The sequence below is a fragment of the Trichomycterus rosablanca genome, chromosome 27, assembly GCF_030014385.1.
Source record: "Trichomycterus rosablanca isolate fTriRos1 chromosome 27, fTriRos1.hap1, whole genome shotgun sequence".
Lineage (NCBI taxonomy): Eukaryota > Metazoa > Chordata > Actinopteri > Siluriformes > Trichomycteridae > Trichomycterus > Trichomycterus rosablanca.
This window is the reverse complement of record NC_086014.1, coordinates 8,979,898-9,002,986: the sequence shown is the minus strand read 5'-3', so window position 1 is coordinate 9,002,986 and position 23,089 is coordinate 8,979,898. Positions and strand designations below refer to the sequence as shown.

Genomic DNA, 23,089 nt, shown 5'->3' with positions numbered 1-23,089 from the left:
TAGTCAGAGTCAAGTCACAAGTCTTTAGGACAGAGTCCGAGTCAAGTCATAAGTCTTTAGAATAGTCAGTCAAGTCACGAGTCTTTAGGATAGAGTTTGAGTCAAGTCTCGAGTCTTTAGGATAGAGTCCGAGTCAAGTCTCGAGTCTTTAGGATAGAGTCCGAGTCAAGTCATGAGTCTTTAGGATAGAGTCCGAGTCAAGTCATGAGTCCTTAGGATAGTCAGAGTCAAGTCACGAGTCTTTAGGATAGAGTCCGAGTCAAGTCACGAGTCTTTAGGCTAGTGTCCGAGTCAAGTCACGAGTCTTTAGGATAGAGTCCCAGTCAAGTCACGAGTCTTTAGGATAGAGTCCGAGTCAAGTCATGAATCTTCAGGATAGTCCGAGTCTAGTCACGAGTCTTCAGGATAGAGTCTGAGTCAAGTCACGAGTCTTTAGGATAGAGTTTGAGTCAAGTCTCGAGTCTTTAGGATAGAGTTTGAGTCAAGTCATGAGTCTTTAGGATAGAGTCCGAGTCAAGTCACGAGCCATAACATTAAAACCACCTATTTTTGGTTGGTGGACTATTCTCAGTCCAGCAGTGACAGTGAGGTGTTTAAAAACTCTGATCCACTCATACCAGCACAACACACACTAACACACCACCACCATGTCAGTGTCACTTTGGTCCTGTGGGGGTCCTGACCATTGAAGAACAGCATGAAAGGGGGCTAACAAAGCATGCAGAGAAAGATGGACTACAGTCAGTAATTGTTGAACTACAAAGTGCTTCTATATGGTAAGTGGAGCTGATAAAATGGACAGTGAGTGTAGAAACAAGAAGGTGGTTTTAATGTTATGGTTGATCGGTGTATATATATAATTGTCACACGTAACTAATGTTAACACATGCTGACTTTTGTCTACAAGTCATTTATTGAGAGTCACGAGTCATTTGAAAGGAGTCAGAGTCGAGTCTGAAGTCGCTGTGTGTCGCACAAACCCCTGGGTTAAAAAAAATGCTTCCACTTTCAGCAAGGATGATAAAAAATACCGTGTTCTTGCTCATGGTAAATTCTAAGAATCCACGATGAATCAAAGTATCTTTTGGATATACTGTGTATGGTTTTTCAAATGACAGTCAAACATGTGTCATCGACACATCTACAATCAATCCTGTGTGTGTGTGTGTGTGTGTGTGTGTGTGTGTGTGTTGGTGGGCACTGGAAAGCTAATCGACTCATCACAGTTTCCACAATGCACACGAAACAGCGTTAGCATTCTGTGCGTGTTCTTATTTTAGCATTACATTTGCCATGGAAACTTCTGCTGGTTATTTTTTCTGCTGATCTCACACTTCACACTTCCTTTTTACTCATGTTCTTGATTAGCTGCTACAGCTGAAAGTATGTGGACGCCACTCCTTATGATCATATGGTTAGGAATTCTAGCCAGAATCACTGCTAACAGGTGTAGTTTTCATTATAAATGATATAATTTTTTATTAGAGATATAGTTTTGCTTTGTTATTGTACATACTAGCGTAGCATTGGGCAAAAAGTATCAGCAAAGATAACTTTACATTTCATAGTAAGAATAGACCCATGGTAGCACACATTCTTAATGTTAAAAGTGACAACACTTATTAGCTCACTTAATAACACTATTTCTATTTAGTATTATATTTTTATATTTTATAAATTTTTAAATATTGTATTTTATATTATATAATTAGTATATAATATAGAATAAATATTTAGAATTATTAGTACATTTATTTATTATTACTATATTTTTACTAATATTATATTTAGTATTATTTTATATAGAAATATTTAAATTATATTTAGTATTATATTTATCTTTGATATACTTTTGTACATTACATTTTACATTGTATAATTAGTGTATAATATAGAATAAATATTTAGAATTATTAGTACATTTATTTATTATTACTATATTTTTACTAACATTATATTTAGTATTATTTTATATAGAAATATATAAATATTTAGTATTATATTTTTATAATTTAAACATTTTTAAATATTGTATTTTATATTATATAAATAGTGTATAATATAGAAAAAATATTTTGAATTATTAGTACATTTATTTATTATTACTATATTTTTACTAACATTATATTTAGTATTATTTTATATAGAAACAAATATTTAGTATTATATTTTTATATTTTAAACATTTTTAAATATTGTATTTTATATTATATAATTAGTATATAATATAGAATAAATAGTTAGAATTATAAGTAAATTTATTTATTATTACTATATTTTTACTAATATTATATTTAGTATTATTTTATTTAGAAACATATAAATTATATTTAGTATTATATTTTTATATTTTATACATTTTTAAATATTGTATTTTATATTATATAATTAGTATATAATATAGAATAAATAGTTAGAATTATTAGCACATTTATTTATTATTACTATATTTTTACTAAGATTATATTTAGTATTATCTTATATAGAAATATATACATTATTTTTATTTATTTATTTATTTTTTTATTTTTTACCCCTTTTCTCCCACTTTAGCGCATCCAATTTCTGCCCGTCAATCATCCTCTCACGAATGTTGGTCCCTGCTCTTGAGTGGGGAGGACGAGGCTGCTCCACGCCCCCCTCCGGCACGTGCGCAGCAATCGAACATCTTATCGCCTACAGCGCTGTGCACGGAGAGCCACACCCTCTACCGCACTCCTTCCCCATCTCCGTGCAGGCACCACCAACCAGCCAGCAGAGGTCGTAATCGCACTAGTCTGAGAGCGAGTCCCCATCCGGCTTTAGTCCCGCCCCTTATCTGTACAACAGGCCAATCGTTGTTCACGTGGCCACTCAGCCTCAGCCGGCAAAGGCAGAGCCGAGATTCGATACGATGTATTCGAGATCTCAGCTCTGGTGAACAGCGTGTGTTTTACATTTTATATTGTATAATTAGTATATAATATAGAATAAATATTTAGAATTATTAGTACCTTTATTTATTATTACTACAATTTTTTTACCAATATTATAATTAGTAGTATATTTTATAGAAATATATAAATTATATTTAGTATTATATTTTATATTCTTTTTATATATTTTATTTTATATCATATCATTAGTACATAACAGATATTTAGAATAAGTAGTGAATGTATTTATTATTACTATATTTTTCATTCATATTTTTAGTAATATTTAGCATTTATACCGTATATTATTTTTTATAACTAAATTACCTCAAAGGTTTTTTTTTTAAGATCTTAGTAAGTTCTGAATAATATCTAACAAAATCTTATCTCTGATTAGAAAGTCTTTAAATTAGTTTACATAAGACTTAATTGTGAAATAAAAAGCATGATGAGGATTTAGCATTTTGCCATTGCAATAACTATTTACACTGTCTGGTCGAGGCACCGGCACAAGTGGTGGAGGATTACATAGAGAACAGTGTGACCTCAGAATGTGTTAGGGTTCACTGTAGGAATCTATTGCAAACTTGTCGAGCAATACTGTATATATATATATATATACTGTCGTTGTTTAATAACAAATACTGAAAACTCATGAACACACTTACGGAGTGGAGTCCAGACTGATGCTGTTAGCCTGGGTGGAGGATGCGGACTTGTGATTAGCGTAAGTCTGGCACACGGAGTCGTCGATCACGTGGTCTACCAGGTGCCCGACGGAGCACGGCCGGATCCGGGTGCCGTCCGGAGCAAACATGGAGCTGCAGGGGACGGAGAGCAATCACATAGCTTTGAGTATGGACATAAAATAGCCAGATGTAGACTGATCAGCCATAACATTAAAACCACCTCTTTTGTAGTTCTACAATTACTGACTGTAGTCCATCTGTTTCTCGGCATGCTTTGTTACCCCCTTTCATGCTGTTCTTTAATGGTCAGGACTCTCGCAGGACCACTACAGAGCAGGTATTATTTGGGTGGTGGGTCATTCTCAGCACTGCAGTGACACTGACATGGTGGTGGTGTGTTAGTGTGTGTTGTACTGGTATGAGTGGATCAGACACAGCAGTGCTGATGGAGTCAAAAGTATGTAGAGAAAGAGATGGACTACAGTCAGTAATTGTAGAACTACAAAGTGCTTTTATATAGTAAGTGGAGCTGATAAAATGGACAGTGAGTGTAGAAACAATTAGTCAATCTTTGACAAACACACATTGAATGGATGCGTGTGAATACGCTTGTGCCAACTCACTGATTGGGTGAGCCGGGGCAGGAGCGATTGGGTAGACTCTGGGTCTCCAGGCGTTCGTCTGATACGGAGTTGTGGCTCACCGTCTCCCAGTCTGTCCTGCTAACCAGCCTCCTGACCAGTGGCTTGCTGGGTGACCTGGGTCATCAACACAAAACTCGGTTCAGTTATTGACATAACGCATAGTTCGGTTGGATTCGCACGTGAGGCCAGTCTCGCCTATGGAGAGTCACGCACTGATCTCTGCATTCCTCCACTCCTGTACAGGCGTCTCAGTTACTAAGACCCCACCCCGCTTTTTTAGTCCGATCTGTTCCCACCCAGCAGACTAGTGGCCAATTCTGTCTTCTGCGGGCACTGCCAATCGTAACTGCTAGGGGGCGCCCAGCCAACCGGAAGCAGAGCTGAGCGACCTTGGTGCCATAGTCATGTGATTTTAATTATTCATTCATTCATGCGTTCATTCATTTTCTTATCCCAGCTTTTCAATGGGCGCAAGGCACACAGTAACACAGCACACATTTAACCTGACTGCATGTTTTTGGACTGTGGGAGGAACCCGGAGCTCCCGGAGGGAACCCACGCAGACACGGGGAGAACATGCAAACTCTGCACAGAAAGGATTCCGGACCGCCCCGCCTGGGGATCGAACCCAGGACCTTCTTGCTGTGAGGCGACAGTGCTACCCACTAAGCCATATTTGGTAGCAACACTGACACCTCTCAGAATTGTTCATTACCTTCTTCAAACCACTGTTATAAAATCGTATAAGACAAATTGTTTAATGACCAATTGCCGACCACTTTTTGAAGTATGCTTTCGGTCATTGTACTGCCGGAAGGCCCATGACCTCTGATGGAGACGAGCTTTCTGACATTGGGGTCCAAAATTCTTTAGTAATCATCAAATTTCATGAAGCAGCAAAGCAACCCCAAAACATCAATGAACCTCCACCACATTTCATTTAGTGGTACTATATGGTGTTGGCGACTGTACTGGTATTATTCTTGCCAACCTATCACTACCAGTAAATTAACAGTAACATTTCTGGAGGTTCAAAGGTCATCATATAAACTATAGAAGTAAAACCCAACTTATACCTTATATAACAGACATAACAGAATAACAGACACTTAGTGGTACTATATGATGTTGGAGGCTGTACTGGTGTAATTCTTGCCAACCTATTAATACCAGTGAATTACCAGCAACTGATCTACCAATACCAGTACAGGTAAGCCCAATTATGACTTACAATTTTAAGAAGGTGCCAATAATATTGGCCAGTCCATTTATGACCTTAAGGGTAGAATAACATGCACTTAGTGGTACTATATGATGTTGGCAGCTGTACTGGTATACTTCCTGCCAACTTATCAATACCAGTAAATTAGCAGTAACTGATCTAGCAATACCAGTACAGGTAAACCCAATTATGACTTACAATTTTGAGAAGATGCCAACAATATTGGCCAGTCTATTGATGAGCTTAAGAGTAGAATAACAGACACTTAGTGGTACTATATGATGTTGGAGGCTGTACTGGTATAATTCTTGCCAACCTATCAATACCAGTTAATTACCAGTACCTGATCTACCAATACCAGTACAGGTAACACCAATTATGACTTACAATTTTAAGAAGGTGCTAATAATATTGGCCAGCCTATGAGCTTAAGAGTAGAATAACATGCACTTAGTGGTGCTATATGCTGTTGTGGGCTGAACTGGTATTCTTCCTGCCAACCTATCAATATTAGTAAATTAGAAGTAACTGATGTACCAATACCAGTACAGGTAAACCCAATTATGACTTACAATTTAAAGAAGGTGCCAATAATACTGACCAGTCTATAAGCTTAAGAGTAGAATAACAGGCACTTAGTGGTACTATATGATGCTGGAGGCTGTACTGGTAGAATTCCTGCCAACTTATTAATACCAGTAAATTAGAAGTAACTGATATACCAATACCAGTACAGGTAAACCCAATTATGACATACAATTTTAAGAAGGTGCCAATAATATTGGCCAGCCTATAAGCTTAAGAGTAGAATAACAGGCACTTAGTGGTACTATATGATGCTGGAGGCTGTACTGGTGTAATTATTGCCAACCTATCAATACCAGTAAATTACCAGTAACTGATCTACTAATACCAGTACAGGTAACCCAGTTATGACTTACAATTTAAAAAAGGTGCCAATAATATTGGCCAGTCTATGAGCTTAAGAGTAGAATATCAGGCACAATACCAAAGCATTGAAAATTGCACCAAATTTTCGGTAGTGGGGGTGCCAATATAGAAATGTATAGTATGTCTAGCAAAATCGCCCAAACACACCCAAAATATAGCATTAGCAATAGAATAGACTAAAAAAGTACCTTCTAAAAGCAAAGTGTGTACGTCTCAGCTTCATCTCCAGTCCCAACATCTTTAAATATTCAAAACTAAACAAAAGCTTCTCTTCACAAACATGGGGGAGTGTTTCGAAGCCACATACACACACACAGACGAATTATGGAAGCTTCCTGTGTCATGCAGGCACGGCTTTCTTAGAATAATCGACCACAAACACACACGGAAAAACTCTCAGTATACTGAAGCCACATCTCACCTACACACACAAAACCCCCTTCATAGGGCATTTTGTTAGGAACACCTGACAAATACTGAATCAGACCGTGTTCCTTACATTTACTTTGAGTTTTATTTTATTTAACCCAAAATATTTCATGGTTTGTCTGCTCAACTTCATTTCATTTGTTAATACACCTCCATTCCTGCATTTCAGGCCTGCAACACATTCCTGAGAGAGTCAGGATGGGGGCACCCCTTAGCTAGTTTTAAAAATCTTGTGAACAGACACTCAACAATAGCTGATATAACCACATGGGTGAGGGATTACTTTGGCAAACCTTTGTCGAGCACTACAATACAGAGTTACATGCACAAATGCCACTTAAAACTTAACTGTACAAAAAAAGAAGCCTTATGTTAATCATGTCCAGAAGCGGCGTCGACTTCTCTGGGCTCTGGGGCATCCAGGATGGACCATCACACAGTGGAAACGTGTACAGTCGACACTTGACTCACGAACTTAATTGGTTCCAAAGGGCTGTTCTTAAGTCAAAATGTTCGTTAGTTAAACCTATTTTTCCCATAAGAAATAATGTAAATAGAATTAATCCTTGCCAGACCTCCCAAACCTCCTCCTTACCTAACCTTTCTAATGTCTTAAATGCTCTTTTTTGTTATAAATACAAGTATATTTTCCTTAAATCTTAAATGATAGAATAGTCATTCCTGTAATAAACAATAATAAACAAAAATACACAGTAGTACTGTATATAAAACACATACATCACGTTTCATACACCATAATACATTTCCTTCTTTTTTTATAAAATGTATCTACCAGAAACAACAATAACTCTCATATTTCTCTATTATTTCCTCCTTTATTCAATTGTATTGTATTTTGTAGGTGTAATTGCACGAAGGAAAGAATACTTTACTCAGCGGTTTCCTTCTTCTCTCTTACTCACTGTCCCCACTGTCTGATACACAGTCACAGCTACTGGCAGGAGTAATTATACAACAACATTTACATTTTCGGCATTTAGCAGACGCCTTTATCCAAAGCGACTTACAGGTATGACTGAACACAATTTTTGAGCAATTGAGGGTTAAGGGCCTTGCTCAGGTCATTATGCACTGAAGCTGGCACGTTCCCTGAGTTTTTCCAGCAAGATGGTGCACCACCACATTATGGGTGTCAGGTCCGAGCATTCCTAGATGAACAGTTTCCTGGAAAGTGGATTGGTCGTCGTGGGCCAGTTGAATGGCCCCCAAGGTCTCCCGATCTGACCCCCTTAGACTTTTATCTTTGGGGTCATCTGAAGGCAATTGTCTATGCTGTGAAGATACGAGATGTGCAGCACCTGAAACTACGGATACTGGAAGCCTGTGCTAGCATTTCTTCTGCGGTGTTGCTATCAGTGTGTGAAGAGTGGGAGAAGAGGGTTGCATTGACAATCCAACACAATGGGCAGCACTTTGAACACATTTTATAAGTGGTCAGAAACTTGTAAATAACTCATGAAAGAATAAAGTTACGTTAAAACCAAGCACACCATTGTTTTTCTTGTGAAATTCTCAATAAGTTTGATGTGTCACATGACCCTCTTCCCATTGAAAAAACTAAAGTTGGATCCAAAACGGCCGACTTCAAAATGGCCACCATGGTCACCACCCATCTTGAAAAGTTTTCCCCCTCCCATATACTAATGTGCCACAAACAGGAAGTTAATATCACCAACCATTCCCATTTTATTTAGGTGTATCCATATAAATGGCCCACCCTGTATATATATATACAGGTCCTTCTCAAAAAATTAGCATATTGTGATAAGGTTCATTATTTTCCATAATGTAATGATAAAAATTAAACTTTCATATATTTTAGATTCATTGCACACCAACTGAAATATTTCAGGTCTTTTATTGTTTTAATACTGATGATTTTGGCATACAGCTCATGAAAACCCAAAATCCCTATCTCAAAAAATTTGCATATCATGAAAAGGTTCTCTAAACGAGCTATTAACCTAATCATCTGAATCAACGAATTAACTCTAAACACCTGCAAAAGATTCCTGAGGCTTTTAAAAACTCCCAGCCTGGTTCATTACTCAAAACTGCAATCATGGGTAAGACTGCCGACCTGACTGCTGTCCAGAAGGCCATCATTGACACCCTCAAGCAAGAGGGTAAGACACAGAAAGAAATTTCTGAACGAATAGGCTGTTCCCAGAGTGCTGCATCAAGGCACCTCAGTGGGAAGTCTGTGGGAAGGAAAAAGTGTGGCAGAAAACGCTGCACAATGAGAAGAGGTGACCGGACCCTGAGGAAGATTGTGGAGAAGGGCCGATTCCAGACCTTGGGGGACCTGCGGAAGCAGTGGACTGAGTCTGGAGTAGAAACATCCAGAGCCACCGTGCACAGGCGTGTGCAGGAAATGGGCTACAGGTGCCGCATTCCCCAGGTCAAGCCACTTTTGAACCAGAAACAGCAGCACTGGACTGTTGCTCAGTGGTCCAAAGTACTGTTTTCGGATGAAAGCAAATTTTGCATGTCATTCGGAAATCAAGGTGCCAGAGTCTGGAGGAAGACTGGGGAAAGGAAATGCCAAAATGCCTGAAGTCCAGTGTCAAGTACCCACAGTCAGTGATGGTCTGGGGTGCCATGTCAGCTGCTGGTGTTGGTCCACTGTGTTTTATCAAGGGCAGCGTCAATGCAGCTAGCTATCAGGAGATTTTGGAGCACTTCATGCTTGCATCTGCTGAAAAGCTTTATGGAGATGAAGATTTCATTTTTCAGCACGACCTGGCACCTGCTCACAGTGCCAAAACCACTGGTGAATGGTTTACTGACCATGGTATTACTGTGCTCAATTGGCCTGCCAACTCTCCTGACCTGAACCCCATAGAGAATCTGTGGGATATTGTGAAGAGAAAGTTGAGAGACACAAGACCCAACACTCTGGATGAGCTTAAGGCCGCTATCGAAGCATCCTGGGCCTCCATAACACCTCAGCAGTGCCACAGGCTGATTGCCTCCATGCCACGCCGCATTGAAGCAGTCATTTCTGCAAAAGGATTCCCGACCAAGTATTGAGTGCATAACTGAACATAATTATTTGAAGGTTGACTTTTTTTGTATTAAAAACACTTTTCTTTTATTGGTCGGATGAAATATGCTAATTTTTTGAGATAGGAATTTTGGGTTTTCATGAGCTGTATGCCAAAATCATCAGTATTAAAACAATAAAAGACCTGAAATATTTCAGTTGGTGTGCAATGAATCTAAAATATATGAAAGTTTAATTTTTATCATTACATTATGGAAAATAATGAACTTTATCACAATATGCTAATTTTTTGAGAAGGACCTGTATATATATATACTGTATATATGGGTTGAAGTATCTCCAACACAACAAATGGTGATCACAAGCATTTGTAGTGAATAGCTTCTACAGTAGTCCAAGGAAAAACAAGCCACCGACAGGTTGCTGGGCAGCCAAGACTCATTGGTGTCAGAGGACATGTGGCTATGATGATAAAGTGAATGTGTCACAAACAGAGCACCAAAGCCCTTAATGTATGGGGCGGTATGATTGCAAGCATGGCAAGTCTATATGTCCATGCTAACTCCTGTCCATCATCAAAAGCACCAACCTAGGCTATAGGAACTGGACAATGGAGCAATGGAAGAAAGTTGACTGGTCTGATGAATCCTGCTTTCTCCAAGGTCATGTGAATAGCCAGGTACACGTGCATCCGGACGCGTAGGGTCATTCACCCCACAATGTACAGACACTGAAGGACCTGCTGGGAATGCTCTGGTACCACATACACACCACACATGCCCCTTACGAGTGTATGTAAACGTTTGACTCTCAAAAGTGTGAAGAACAAGATACAGTCTAGTGTATTAATAATCATTGGCACATGCATAGGTTATGTTTTATGTATTACCTGGCGAACACCCTGTCCTTCACCCCTTGCTCCTTTCCGTACTGAACAGACTGTGCCTCCGTCCTCCCACTAGGAAAAAAGAAACGTTTTAATTCAGAGCTTTTGTTTCGATACTTCAAACTTCAAGGATCTTTTTGTAGGACATTTTAGCACAGCTGAAGGTGTATATTGTAGATTAACTACCTGCTGATCATCTACACATAGCTGCATTGATTGGTACGGGGAGCAGCAATGGCCTATGGATGAATATGTAGGGAGTTCCCCCGACTGGTCAGCCATGCTGACTGAAAGATCGCTTTGACATTTCGGTCCGCGAGAGCAGGGATGATTGTTTGAGAAACTGTCATGCTACCATGATGAACATAGCCACATGGGCTCGGAAATACTTAGGAAAATCATCGTCGGTTAACACAGTTGGCCGCTGCAAACTGTATTAACATTAACCTCAAGCGCCGCTCAGGTGGCACAGCGGTAAAAACACACGTTGGAACCAGAGCCGAGATCTCAAATACATCGTATCGAATGCCAGCTCTGACTGCCGGCTAAGGCTGAGCGGCCACATGAACGACGATTGGCCTGTCGTTCACATACGGGCGGGACTAAGCCGGATGGGATCTCTCTCTCATGACTGGTGCAATTACTGCTGCAATGCTGGCTGATTGATGGCGCCTGCACAGAGATGAGAAAAGAGTGCTGTCAGGGTGTGTCTCTCCGGTACACAACGCTGAGCTGCACTGCACTCATCAAAGTGTAGGTGATGAGATGCATACGGCATGCTGCCCACGTGTCGGACGGGGCGTGGGTTAGCTTCGTTCTCCTCAATCAGAGCGGGGATCGGCATTGGTGGAGAGGAAGCATGACGTAATCGGGAGAAAATGTATAAAGGGGAAGAAAAAAAAAACATTAACCTGAAGCTGTATATTAATTATGCACTAAAACGTCGACAAGTTCTCTAGGCCCAAAGTCATCTAGGATGGACCAAAAGACAGTGGAAATGAGATGCTATGTGCCAAAGATGAAAAAGACCATCCAGACTGTTCCCAACAAAGAGTGCATAAACAGCATCTGTGATGCCACTGGGGTGCATCAGTGCCCACGACACGGGTGATCTGCATACATGTGAGGGTGCCATTGATACAGAGGCTTCTATTGGTATTTTAGAGAGACATATGCTGCCGTCAAGAAACTCTGAGCATGGCTTTGTATAATAGAGTAACAGAGTGCGTGTGCTTGATTTTAATTTGTATTAAGTGTCCCAACTTTTCTGGAAATGTGGTTTGTACTATTAGCATTATCCTCGATCAGGTTAACTAACTGTTAACGTGTTATTAAGATGTATTGATGTTGGGGGCTTTATCATATTTCCCAGTACTCGCTTTCCATTCTGGCACTGTCCCTTTTTGGATATACCTAATTCCCCTGTGCATGTATGCAGGACCGTGCCATGCATACATATTATTCCTTGACTAAACAATAGGTATCGCTGTTGCAGCAACAAATAGGTTATATCCATCTGACCTTCCCTCCCTCAGATACAGCTAACTGTGTATTAAACTGCTGAGTCATTGATGCCCCAGGATGCTTTTTAACAAATTGTAATGTTAATGTTAGGGCACCAACATATCTTCTCCAGCCGGCATGATAACAAACTCTCTCTTACCAGTAGCGAAACTTGGAACCGAGGGTGAAGTAGTGGGTGAAGAAGTTTCTTTGGGGGGGCAGGGGTCGCTCAAGTCGGAAGAAGGTGTGGTGCTCCACGCAGGCCTTCCACACGTTTTTACACGCTCTGTAGTTCATCATGCTGAAGCACAACAGGGACTCCTTGCTTTTGCTCTAAAGGTCAACAAATCAACACAAGTACAAGGATACATCCAAGCTGGCATTTACAAATATACACCATACAGCCAAAAGTATGTGGACACCAGATCATGAGCTTGTTGGAGATCCTATTCAAAAACTAAGAGCATTTTTGTCCTATTATGTACAATATAAAACTATATATATATATATATATATTTTTTTTTTTTTTTTTTTTTTGTTGGTCCCCCTTTTGCTGACATAACAGCCCTGAAGTGTACTGTGGTATCTGGCACTAAGATGTCAGCAGCAGATCCTTTAACTCCTATAAGTTGCGAGGTGGGACCTCCCACAGATGCTCGATTGGATTGAGATCTGGGCAATTTGGGGGCCAAGTCAACACCTCAAACTCGTTGTTGTGCTCCTCAAAACATTCCTGAACCATTTTTACTTTGTGGCAGGGCACATTATCCTGCTGAAAAAGGCCACACCCATCAGGGAATACCACTTCCATGAAAGGGTGTAGATAGATAGATAGATAGATAGATAGATAGATAGATAGATAGATAGATAGATAGATAGATAGATAGATAGATAGATAGATAGATAGATAGCAGACAGACAGATAGACAGACAGACAGGTAGATAGCAGACAGACAGACAGACAGACAGATGATAGATAGACAGACAGATGATAGATAGATAGATAGATAGATAGATAGATAGATAGATAGATAGATAGATAGATAGATGACAGACATACAGATAGATAGCAGACAGATAGATAGCAGACAGATAGCAGACAGACAGACAGACAGACAGACAGACAGACAGATAGACATTAATCCCGAAGGAAATTAAGGCCTCAGTAGCAAGTTACATAAATCAAGGTCAAAAAGTAAGTAATAGTACACACTGGTTTATTACATGGTCTGCAACAAAGCTTAGGTAGGTGGTATGTGTCAAAGTAACATCCACATGGCAGGACCCAAGGTTTCCCGGCAGAACTTTGCCCAAAGCATCACACCGCCTCCGCCGGCTTGCCTTCTTCCCATGTGCTCCCCAGGTAAGCGACGCACACACACCCAGCCATCCACGTGATGTGAAAGAAAACGTGATTCATCAGACCAGCACACCTTCTTCCATTGCCCCATTGTCCAGTGGCCATTGTTGCTGCTTTCGGTGGTGGACAGGGGTCAGCATGGGCACCCTGACTGGGCAACAAATTGTGCTGCACTGTGTATTCTGACACCTTTCTATCAGAACCAGCATTAACTTCTTCAGGAATCTGAGCTACAGTAGCTCGTCTGTTGGATCGGACCACACGAGCATCAATGAGCCTTGGCTGCCCATGACCCTGTTGCCGGTTTACCACCGTTCCTTTTTTGGACCACTTTTGATAGATACTGACCACTGCAGAGCGGGAACACCCCACAAGAGCTGCAGTTTTGGAGATGCTCCGACCCAGTCGTCTAGCCATCACAATTCAGCCCTTGTCCTCCTTGATGTTAAGGAGATTCAGTTGCTGAACACAGATTATCATTTTGGAATCGGATGTCTAATAAGCTCATGATCAGGTGTCCACATATTTTTGGCCATACGGATGATGCCTGTCTTAATAAAGTATGCTTACCGGTTCTTTTCTGAGATGGATAAAAAACTGCTTTGATTTAAAAGAGATTTTGACTATTTTCCCCCTGAGAAAAAAAAGAGAGAAGCATTTACAGTTGTGACAGTAAACCATCTAGGTAATTGAGGGTTAAGGTCCTTGCTCAAGGGCCCAACAGTGACAACCAGGCAGTTACAATGCTTGAACCAGCAACTTGCTGATTACTGGACCAGTACCTTAACCACTAGGCTACAGCTGCCCTGACCCTAACCCTAAACCAAGACTAAGACCTGGGGTCCTGTAAAGGCTAAGATGGATCAAGGATAGCCACTTTGCACTGTTTAGTCTTTTTACTATAGCATTATAAACCATAATAAAACCCCAAAAATATCTGTACATGATGGACAAGACAAAATAATAATAATAATAATAATAATAATAATAATTGAATGTTTATTGAGTGAAGATGTCGAGCTGTGTGAGTACTCACCATGGAAGGTGGCTGCCTCGTATCATGTTCTTATAAATACAAATCCCAGCAGCCATCACTCCAATGTGAACCTCAGTGTTGCTCTGGTCCTGCATGATGAAATAACCAATCATTATTGCTATTTTTGTAGGACTTTCTTACATATTGTATATTTCAAGCAAATTCTGAAACCACATGTATTTACATAGGAAATGTACATTAATTTTTATTGTAAATCTACTTTTGTTTAACTTTACTTTACTTCACATAACAATTAACAAATCTTACTTTACTAATCTAGCTTCTTACATTACTTACTTAAGCAACTTTATTGTAAAACTACTAGGGCTGCCGCGATTGGTCGACCTAGTCAATGATGTCTATATTTTAAGTCGATGCATCGTTTTTATAAACTATGTTTATAAATGATCCTTTTTAATTTCTACAATGTTTTCATTATATAAGCGTTCATATGATTTCCCTCAGCACTACTTGCTGCGTGCATGACCTGAGTCATATTTGGTCCAGTCACTGGTTGGCGGCATTGAGCGCAGTCGCTGAGAAATTGAAGTAAGTTTTGAGTGAATGTGTAGGTTAGAATCTGGGCTCATTCTGTCGTTACTGTACGTTGGACTTGATGAGACGTGCCCACCTCTAACTATTTTATTTCTGCTACAAGTTAAAGCACTTTGCTTTGTGTACGGGATGCCATAAACACATGTTGCACTTTAATATGGAGCACTTGAAAATTTGTTAATATGGACATAAACCCTGTGTACATTTAGTTTTGTGCCACATTATTATGCCGACAGTTTGTTGTTAAAATAAAAGAAGCTTCAATGAGATTCTGAATAATATTTTTAGAGGAAAATTTATCGACTAATCGATTAAATAGTCTATAGATTAATCGATAGAAAAATAGTCGTTAGTGGCAGCCCTAAAAACTACTTTCCTCAACTTGCTATAACCCCAAAACAAAAATTAGTGATTTGTTAATTCCCTTAAACCTTTATTTAGTTGACAAAAGTGCACATACAAGTAAGTTCTCAAGTGTTTTCACTGCCTGGCTTATTTTGTAAATAAAAACAAATTTAAAATGTGATGGCTGCAACTCACAAGAAGTTGTACCACTGTTACATCCCATTTTCTATTTAATTCCCTTTTTACTGGTTTGGGAACTGAAAATACAAATTGTTAGTTTTCCGAGTGCAATTTTTAGCTGTTCTTGCATGATTTAAGACTTCAGCTGCTCAACAGTTGTTGGCTTACTTTTCTTTTCATGGTGCCCAGTTCATTTTTAAGAGGATACAGTTCTGGAGTGCAAACACGCCGTCTTAAAACCATTAAAGGGTTAATCAACCTACTTTACCTACCTAACTTAGTACGGTGGTACCTTGTTACTCAACGTCCCCTAAACTCAAAATCTTTGAAACTCAACGCCCTTTGTCGAAACTATTAAACTCAATGTGTATTTATTTAATTTCATACACAGATCAGCCATAACATTAAAACCATCTCCTGGTTTCTACACTCACTGTTCATTTTATCAGCTCCAATTACCACATAGAAGCACTTTGTAGTTCTACAATTACTGACTGTAGTCCATCTGTTTCTCTACATACTGTTTTAGCCTGCTTTCACGCTGTTCTTCGATGGTCAGGACCCCCACAGGACCACTACAGAGCAGGTATTATTTAGGTGGTGGATCATTCTCAGAACTGCAGAGTGACACTGACCACTGATGGTGGTGGTGTGCTAGTGTGTGTTGTGCTGGTATGAGTGGAGTTTATAAACACCGTGTCCACTCACTGTCCCCGCTATTAGACACTCCTACCTAGTCGGTCCACCTTGTAGATGTAAAGTCAGAGACGATCTCTCATCTATTGCTGCCGTTTGAGTCGGTCATCTTGTAGACCTTCATCAGTGGTCACAGGATGCTGGATATTTTTGGTTGGTGGTATATTCTCAGTCCAGCAGTGACAGTGAACTGATGCACTCATACCAACTGAGAATGATCCACCACCCAAATAATACCTGCTCTGTAGTGGTCCTGTGGGGGTCCTGACCATTGAAGGACAGCATGAACGGGGGCTAACAAAGCATGCAGAGAAACAGACAGACTACAGTCAGTAATTGTAGAACTACAAAGTGCTCCTATATGGTAAGTGGAGCTGATAAAATGGACAGTATGTGTAGGAACAAGGAGGTGGTTTTAATGTTATGGCTGATCAGTGTATTATTCAATTTAATAAACGTTCCTACACTACCCAACTAACTTGACTCGACGTCTCTATAACCCAAACACTAGGTTAATAACTTTTTTTGTGCAAGATGTGAATACACACTTCAATCCAGAGCATATAATGATCTGAAAGAATGAAACAGTGTAACTGAAAAGCGGGTGGGGTTGGTGGGAAGGGTGGGCGAGTTACTCACCCGGGCATAGTGCAGTTCAACTCCGTACAGCTCTAACGAACTGGCAGCGTTCAAGTAGTTAAACTCTGACTGAGCTGGACTTAATCCACTGAGACAACAGATGAGACATTAAAGAGAGAGAGAAATAAAAAAAAAAGCTGGCATTTTAATGATTTGGCAACCTTGTAACAACTGTAATGGTTATGCGAACGAAGCTCTGAGTTAAAAGAGAGATCACTTGTGCAGTCTGTATCAAGACTCAATTTCACATCCTTGAACAATGAGCTTCCTTGTTTCACACTGTGTGTGTGTGTGTGTGTGTGTGTGTGTGTGTGTGTGTGTGTGTGTATGTGTGTGTATTTACATTCAGCTGCTTACTTTATCCCCCCCCACACTTTAATCCACAGTCATTTTACTGTATTAATTCTAGTCGATATTAAATGAATGAAATAAATGTCCATGTGCTTACGTGTGCTGCTGGTGCAGTTTGGCCACCTCCTTCTCGAAATCCTCGGACGGATTTGGGACGAAGCCATATTCTGAAAGATATCCGGGCGAGTGCTCAGACTGGCTGTAGTCCCCCAGTTCGGCTGTAGCACAAAGGGCACAGTGTGACCGAATGAGTGTGTGTGTGTGAGAAAGAGACGGACGACACAATGGGGTCTTTGCCCACTGAAAGGCCTGAACTGAGTTATCCAGTTTACCGTGTCATTAAAGGGGGTAACGCTGGGTTGAAACCAGACCGAACTGGATCGTATACACCGATCAACCATAATCAGCTCCACTTACCATATAGGAGCACTTTGTAGTTCTACAATTACTGACTGTAGTCTGTCTGTTTGTCTGCATGCTTTGTTAGCCCCCTTTCATGCTGTTCTTCAATGGTCAGGACTCCCATGACCACTACAAAGTGGGTATTATTTAGGTGGTGGATAATTCTCAGAACTGCAGTGACACTGACCACTGATGGTGGTGGTGTGTTAGTGTGTGTTGTGCTGGTATGACCGGATCAGACACAGCAGTGCTGCTGGAGTTTTTAAACACCGTGTCCACTCACTGTCCACTCTATTAGACACTCCTACCTAGTTGGTCCACCTTGTACATGTAGGTGTTGGTCATTCGAGTTGGTCATCTTCTAGACCAGGGGTGTCAAACTCACGGCCCGCGGGCCAGATCCGGCCCGCCACGTCATTTTATGTGGCCCGCGAGAGGTTTAACGACTGTATGATTGTTGTGATGGTTCGAGTCGTTACAGAGACGCGCTTATAATTTAACGGGACTCCTGCGCCTTTAAGAGACAACCGTGACATCGTAAGTCATGGCAACTAACTTTAACCTTCGCTAAGAAGCTATGTGACTTTTATGGCAAAGAGAACGCGAAGTAGCGTAGTCAGTAATGTAAACAATAATAATAAATATAAATAATTATCTTTCAGTATAATACCAAAGCATCGTCTGTAAGTAGCGGCGTTTATATTCTCAGTTGTTTGTAAATGTTTAGTGAGTATATCACAGCGTTTTAGTTACAAATTTATCGTAATTAAATACTGTTGTTACGTTACTATAGCAATTAGTATCTTTACACAAAATTTTTACTCGTTAGTGTTATTTTACGTTTGGTTAAATCCAGGGCTGGACTGGGAACAAAATTCAGCCCTGGACTTTTTTCTTGACCAGCCCACTACAAGCACATCATGCCACACATATCACCCCCTAATCAAATGTTAGATGATTGATATTAATAGTTTTCATCTATCTTACCACTAAAGTTAATAACTCACTATAATAAAAATTAAAATAATAAAAAAAATAACAACAAACAAATATATATATTTCCAACACTTTCTTTTGGGATTAATAGTTCTATCCATCTATCACACACATAAAATTTACAATTTCTTAAATGGTTCTATTGGATTTCACCATCCTGTCTCATTAAACCGCAAGAAATAAAATTAAACCTTTCTTTCATTAAACCTTTAACACTGGTAAATATGCTTTTTTCGCACTTTTATTCACACGTGATTCACGTTTGTTCCAAATTAGTGCATGGCTCTGATGAGCAAAGAAATAAATCGCATGTGTAAATACTTTATATGTTGACAAGGGAAATTAACCATGTGAGCTATGCACATAATCACTCTAAAAATGTCCTGAACAACTGCATTTTCCTTTCTGTATTATATAGAGGACAAGATAGTGTTTACTTTTTCTGAAGAGCAGAGACTAATGGTACCATCTCAAATTATATCCACCGCCCTATGTAGTGCACTATGTTGGACATGACATCATATAACTTTTACAAAAATCGTCCTTAAAACGGCTGGTTTAAAGCCCCTGGTATCCAACAGTAGCTTCGATAACTACTTATTAATCATTCAGTGACTGTTCAAAGAAATGTTTTGTACTGTTAGGAAGTACCCTAAGTAGGGCATAGGCGACATTTGAGATGGGCCCACAGTCTCTTCTTAAACGGCGTTACTAACGAAGCAGAGGCGCTGGACTCTAACTACACCTTTTCTGCTCTTTGGCTATGCTGTAGTTCCTCACTGCCAAACAGGTTGTCCAGTTTCCTGCACTTTTCTGCATCTGCTTGCAGCTTTTTCTGTTTTTTATCACGGGCTTTTTCTGCACCTCCTTTACGCTTTTTCGACCATTTCTCCATCTCGCACTCATTCATAGTTTTTGTACTGGTGCTTGTGATTACGGTTTATCCTGGGGGAGGGACATTTCTGTGATTGGCCAATGGACATGCAGTGAGGATACTGTGGTGGGCCAATACACACTTCAGGATTATTATTCAGGAATATTAAAACAGAATTTATTTTTCACTCTCTCAGCGGCCCACATACAGAGCGGCCCACCGGGAAAACTCCCGACCCTCCCGATGGCCAGTCCATCCCTGGTTAAATCTCATATTGTACCAGATGTAACACTTGACTACAGCTGTGTGCTTTTAGTGTATTAAGTTCTTTATTGTTTGTATTTTTACTTCATTTTGATGCACACAGTGTATCACACAGCTGGCGAGCAAATAAACCGACTGTATTCTGAAGGGATCTGTCTGTCTGTCTGTCTGGGAAAGGGGGATAAATTATTAGTGAGGGCAGAATGATTGTCTTAAAAATACACTGTAAAATCCTAAACAAACTGCATCTTTCAAAATGCAGGCTGATTTTGTGACCTGCAAAGTGACACATCCTGCCAGTAGATGATGTTACACATATTTACACATGATCCTAAAATGTACAAGAAGATAAGTAAGAAAATTAAGCATAAGGAGGGAATTTAATGAAAGTGAAAACAAGTTTGTGCTTCAGGAAGAGAAACCGGTGCGTCTCTTGTGTTATGAGGCCGTGTCTGTGGTAAAGTAGGACAATATAAATGCAGAATTCGGCCTCCAAGAAAAACAACAGACTGCAATCACAGCAGGATACGTTACAATCGGCCCTTTGAGGGCCACCATAATGCTGATGTGGCCCTCGGCGAAAATGAGTTTGACACCCCTGTTCTAGACCTTCATCAGTCGTCACAGTACGCTGCCTATGGGGCACTGTTGGCTGGATATTTGTGGTTGGTGGACTATTCTCAGTCCAGCAGTGATAGTGAGAGTCTTATCCACGTATACCAGCACAACACACACTAACACACCACTACAATGTAAATCAGTGTCACTGCAGTGCTGAGAATGACCCACCATCTAAATAATACCTGCTCTGTAGTGGTCCTGTGGGGGTCCTGACCATTGAAGAAGAGCACGAAAGGGGGCTAACAAAGCATGCAGAGAAACAGATGGACTACAGTAAGCTTCTATATGGTAAGTAAGTGGTTTTAATGTTCTGGCTCTAAAATAAAGGTAAAGGGAACAGTGTGTACGCAAAAAGAAAGCATGTACACGTGTAGGTTGTTTTCAGTACTCCAGTTTCCTCCGAGGTGTGGGTGAGAAGGTTAATAATAAGTGTGAGATGCTCCGTGATGAACTGTATTTGTGTCCGAAAGGTCATGCTCCGCTCCCAGAACATACTGTCATTTTCTTTTTAAAGGCTTCCGTCGGAAAAGTGCTGAAAGAACTCACCCTGTAGGGCGTACGAGGCCAGAAGAGCTGCGGCATTCTGGGAACACGGTAACCTAACAGAACGAGACAGAACACATCAGTGAATCGGTGTTAAATAAAAATATCATGGCTGAAAATCTCTACTGATGCTGATCCCCACTCCTGCTTGAGGAGAGCGAGACTGACACACGCCCCCTCCGACGCGCGCAGCATCCGACTGCATCTTTTCACCTGCACGAGGCGAGTATCACACCCTGATATCTGTTATTTCCCTGCAGACAGGATTTCATGTTTTATCTGCTCAACATCCATTCCTGCATTTCAGGCCTGCAACACATTCCAAAAAAAGTTGGGACGGTAAAGCGTTTACCACTTTGTAATGTTGCCGTTCCTTAAAAGACGTTTTGGCACCGAGGATACCAAGCGATATAGTGTTTCGGGTGTTATTTTGTCCCGTTCTTCCTGCAAACACGTCGTAAGATGTGCAACAGTACGGGGTCGTCGTTTCAAAATCCTCCACACATTCTCTATTGGGGGCAGATCAGGACTGCAGGCAGGCCAGTCCAGTACCCGTACCCTCTTCTTCTTCAGCCATGCCTTTGTAATGTGTGCAGCATGTGGTTTTGCATCGTCTTGTTGAAAAATGCATGGACGTCCCTGGAAAAGATGACGTCTTGAAGGCAGCGTATGTTGCTCTAAGATCTCAATGTACTTTTCTGCATTAATGCTGCCATCACAGGAGTGTAAATGACCTTTGCCAAGGGCAATGACACAGCCCCATAACATGACAGACCCTTGCTTTTTGGACTGGAGCACATGCCGTCCATTTTTTCCAAAAAAGACCCGGAATGCTCATTGTTCTGACCACAATACACTTTGTGTAAGTTTCCACTGTGTGATGGTCCATCCTAGATGCCTCCGAGCCCAGAGAAGTCGACGCCGCTTCTGTACATGGTTAACATGAGGCTTTTTTTTTTGCACAGTAAAGTATTAAGTGGCATTTGTGCATGTAACTCTGTATTGTAGTGCTTAACAAAGGTTTGCCAAAGTAATCCCTCACCCATGTGGTTATATCAGCTATTGTTGAGTGGCGGTTCTTGATGCAGTGCCGTCTGAGGGATGGAAGATCACAGGCGTTCAGCTTAAACTTGCGCTCTTGGCCTTTACGCACTGAAATTCCTCCCGATTCCTTGAATGGTTTAATGATATTATGCACTGTAGAGGGAGAATTATGCAAATCGCTTCTAATCTTTCTTTGAGGTACATTGTTTGTACCAAACCATGATTACAATCACCTGTTTGGAATCACATCACCTCATTACTTAGCCTAAATTGCACCCGTGCCAACTTTTGTTTGGAATGTGTTGCAGACCTGAAATGCAGGAATGTAAATATAAGGAACAATATTAATATGTACATTTTTTGTTCTGTAATCCATAGAAATAAATGACTCAATAAATAATAGATGTTATTATTAATGTGTTAGATTAGGAAAATGCGTACCAAACCACACGTCATGAATATTTAATGCACAAATCCAATTACATTTATAGCCGTACTGAGCATTTATAAATATGAATATTATATTCCTACTTACCTTCTAGTCAGAATGTCCTGTTTTAACTGCAGAAAGTACAAGTACCTGAAATCATATACAGATTATTATTGAATCACACACCCCTTTATACAGGGTGAGTCAAAAGTCTCAGGACACTCTTTTATTTCAGAAACGAAAGGAAAAATGACATATCTGAATACCCCACCAAGTAATGGATGAGGGGGCCTATCTTTTAGGCTATGTCCGGAACATAGCCGCCATTTTTGAAAGCCGCCATATTGGATCAGGGGCAAGTTTTTCCAATGGGAAGGTGGTCATGTAGCATATCAAAGAAGACCAGAATTTGCTCAGAAATCAATTGCTGTGATCAGATTTGCAATACCTCTTGTGGTTCAAAAGTTATCAAAACGGAATTTCAAA

General features: G+C 40.2%; 1 protein-coding gene across 2 annotated transcripts in view; it reads right to left on the bottom strand.

Moving 5' to 3' along the window:
- The window catches only part of LOC134304100 (tyrosine-protein phosphatase non-receptor type 4-like), a 68,387-nt gene that overhangs the window by 22,830 nt on the left and 22,468 nt on the right, over positions 1 to 23,089 (bottom strand). For both annotated transcript variants that reach the window (XM_062989658.1, XM_062989659.1), the window contains exons 6-15: positions 22,709 to 22,753; positions 21,133 to 21,185; positions 17,527 to 17,647; positions 17,079 to 17,166; positions 14,664 to 14,752; positions 14,198 to 14,261; positions 12,428 to 12,600; positions 10,768 to 10,836; positions 4,228 to 4,362; positions 3,584 to 3,736 (exon numbers count right to left, since the gene is read on the bottom strand). In XM_062989658.1, coding sequence (XP_062845728.1) covers positions 3,584 to 3,736; positions 4,228 to 4,362; positions 10,768 to 10,836; positions 12,428 to 12,600; positions 14,198 to 14,261; positions 14,664 to 14,752; positions 17,079 to 17,166; positions 17,527 to 17,647; positions 21,133 to 21,185; positions 22,709 to 22,753 — 990 coding nt within the window. The remainder of the gene's footprint in view (positions 1 to 3,583; positions 3,737 to 4,227; positions 4,363 to 10,767; positions 10,837 to 12,427; positions 12,601 to 14,197; positions 14,262 to 14,663; positions 14,753 to 17,078; positions 17,167 to 17,526; positions 17,648 to 21,132; positions 21,186 to 22,708; positions 22,754 to 23,089) is intronic.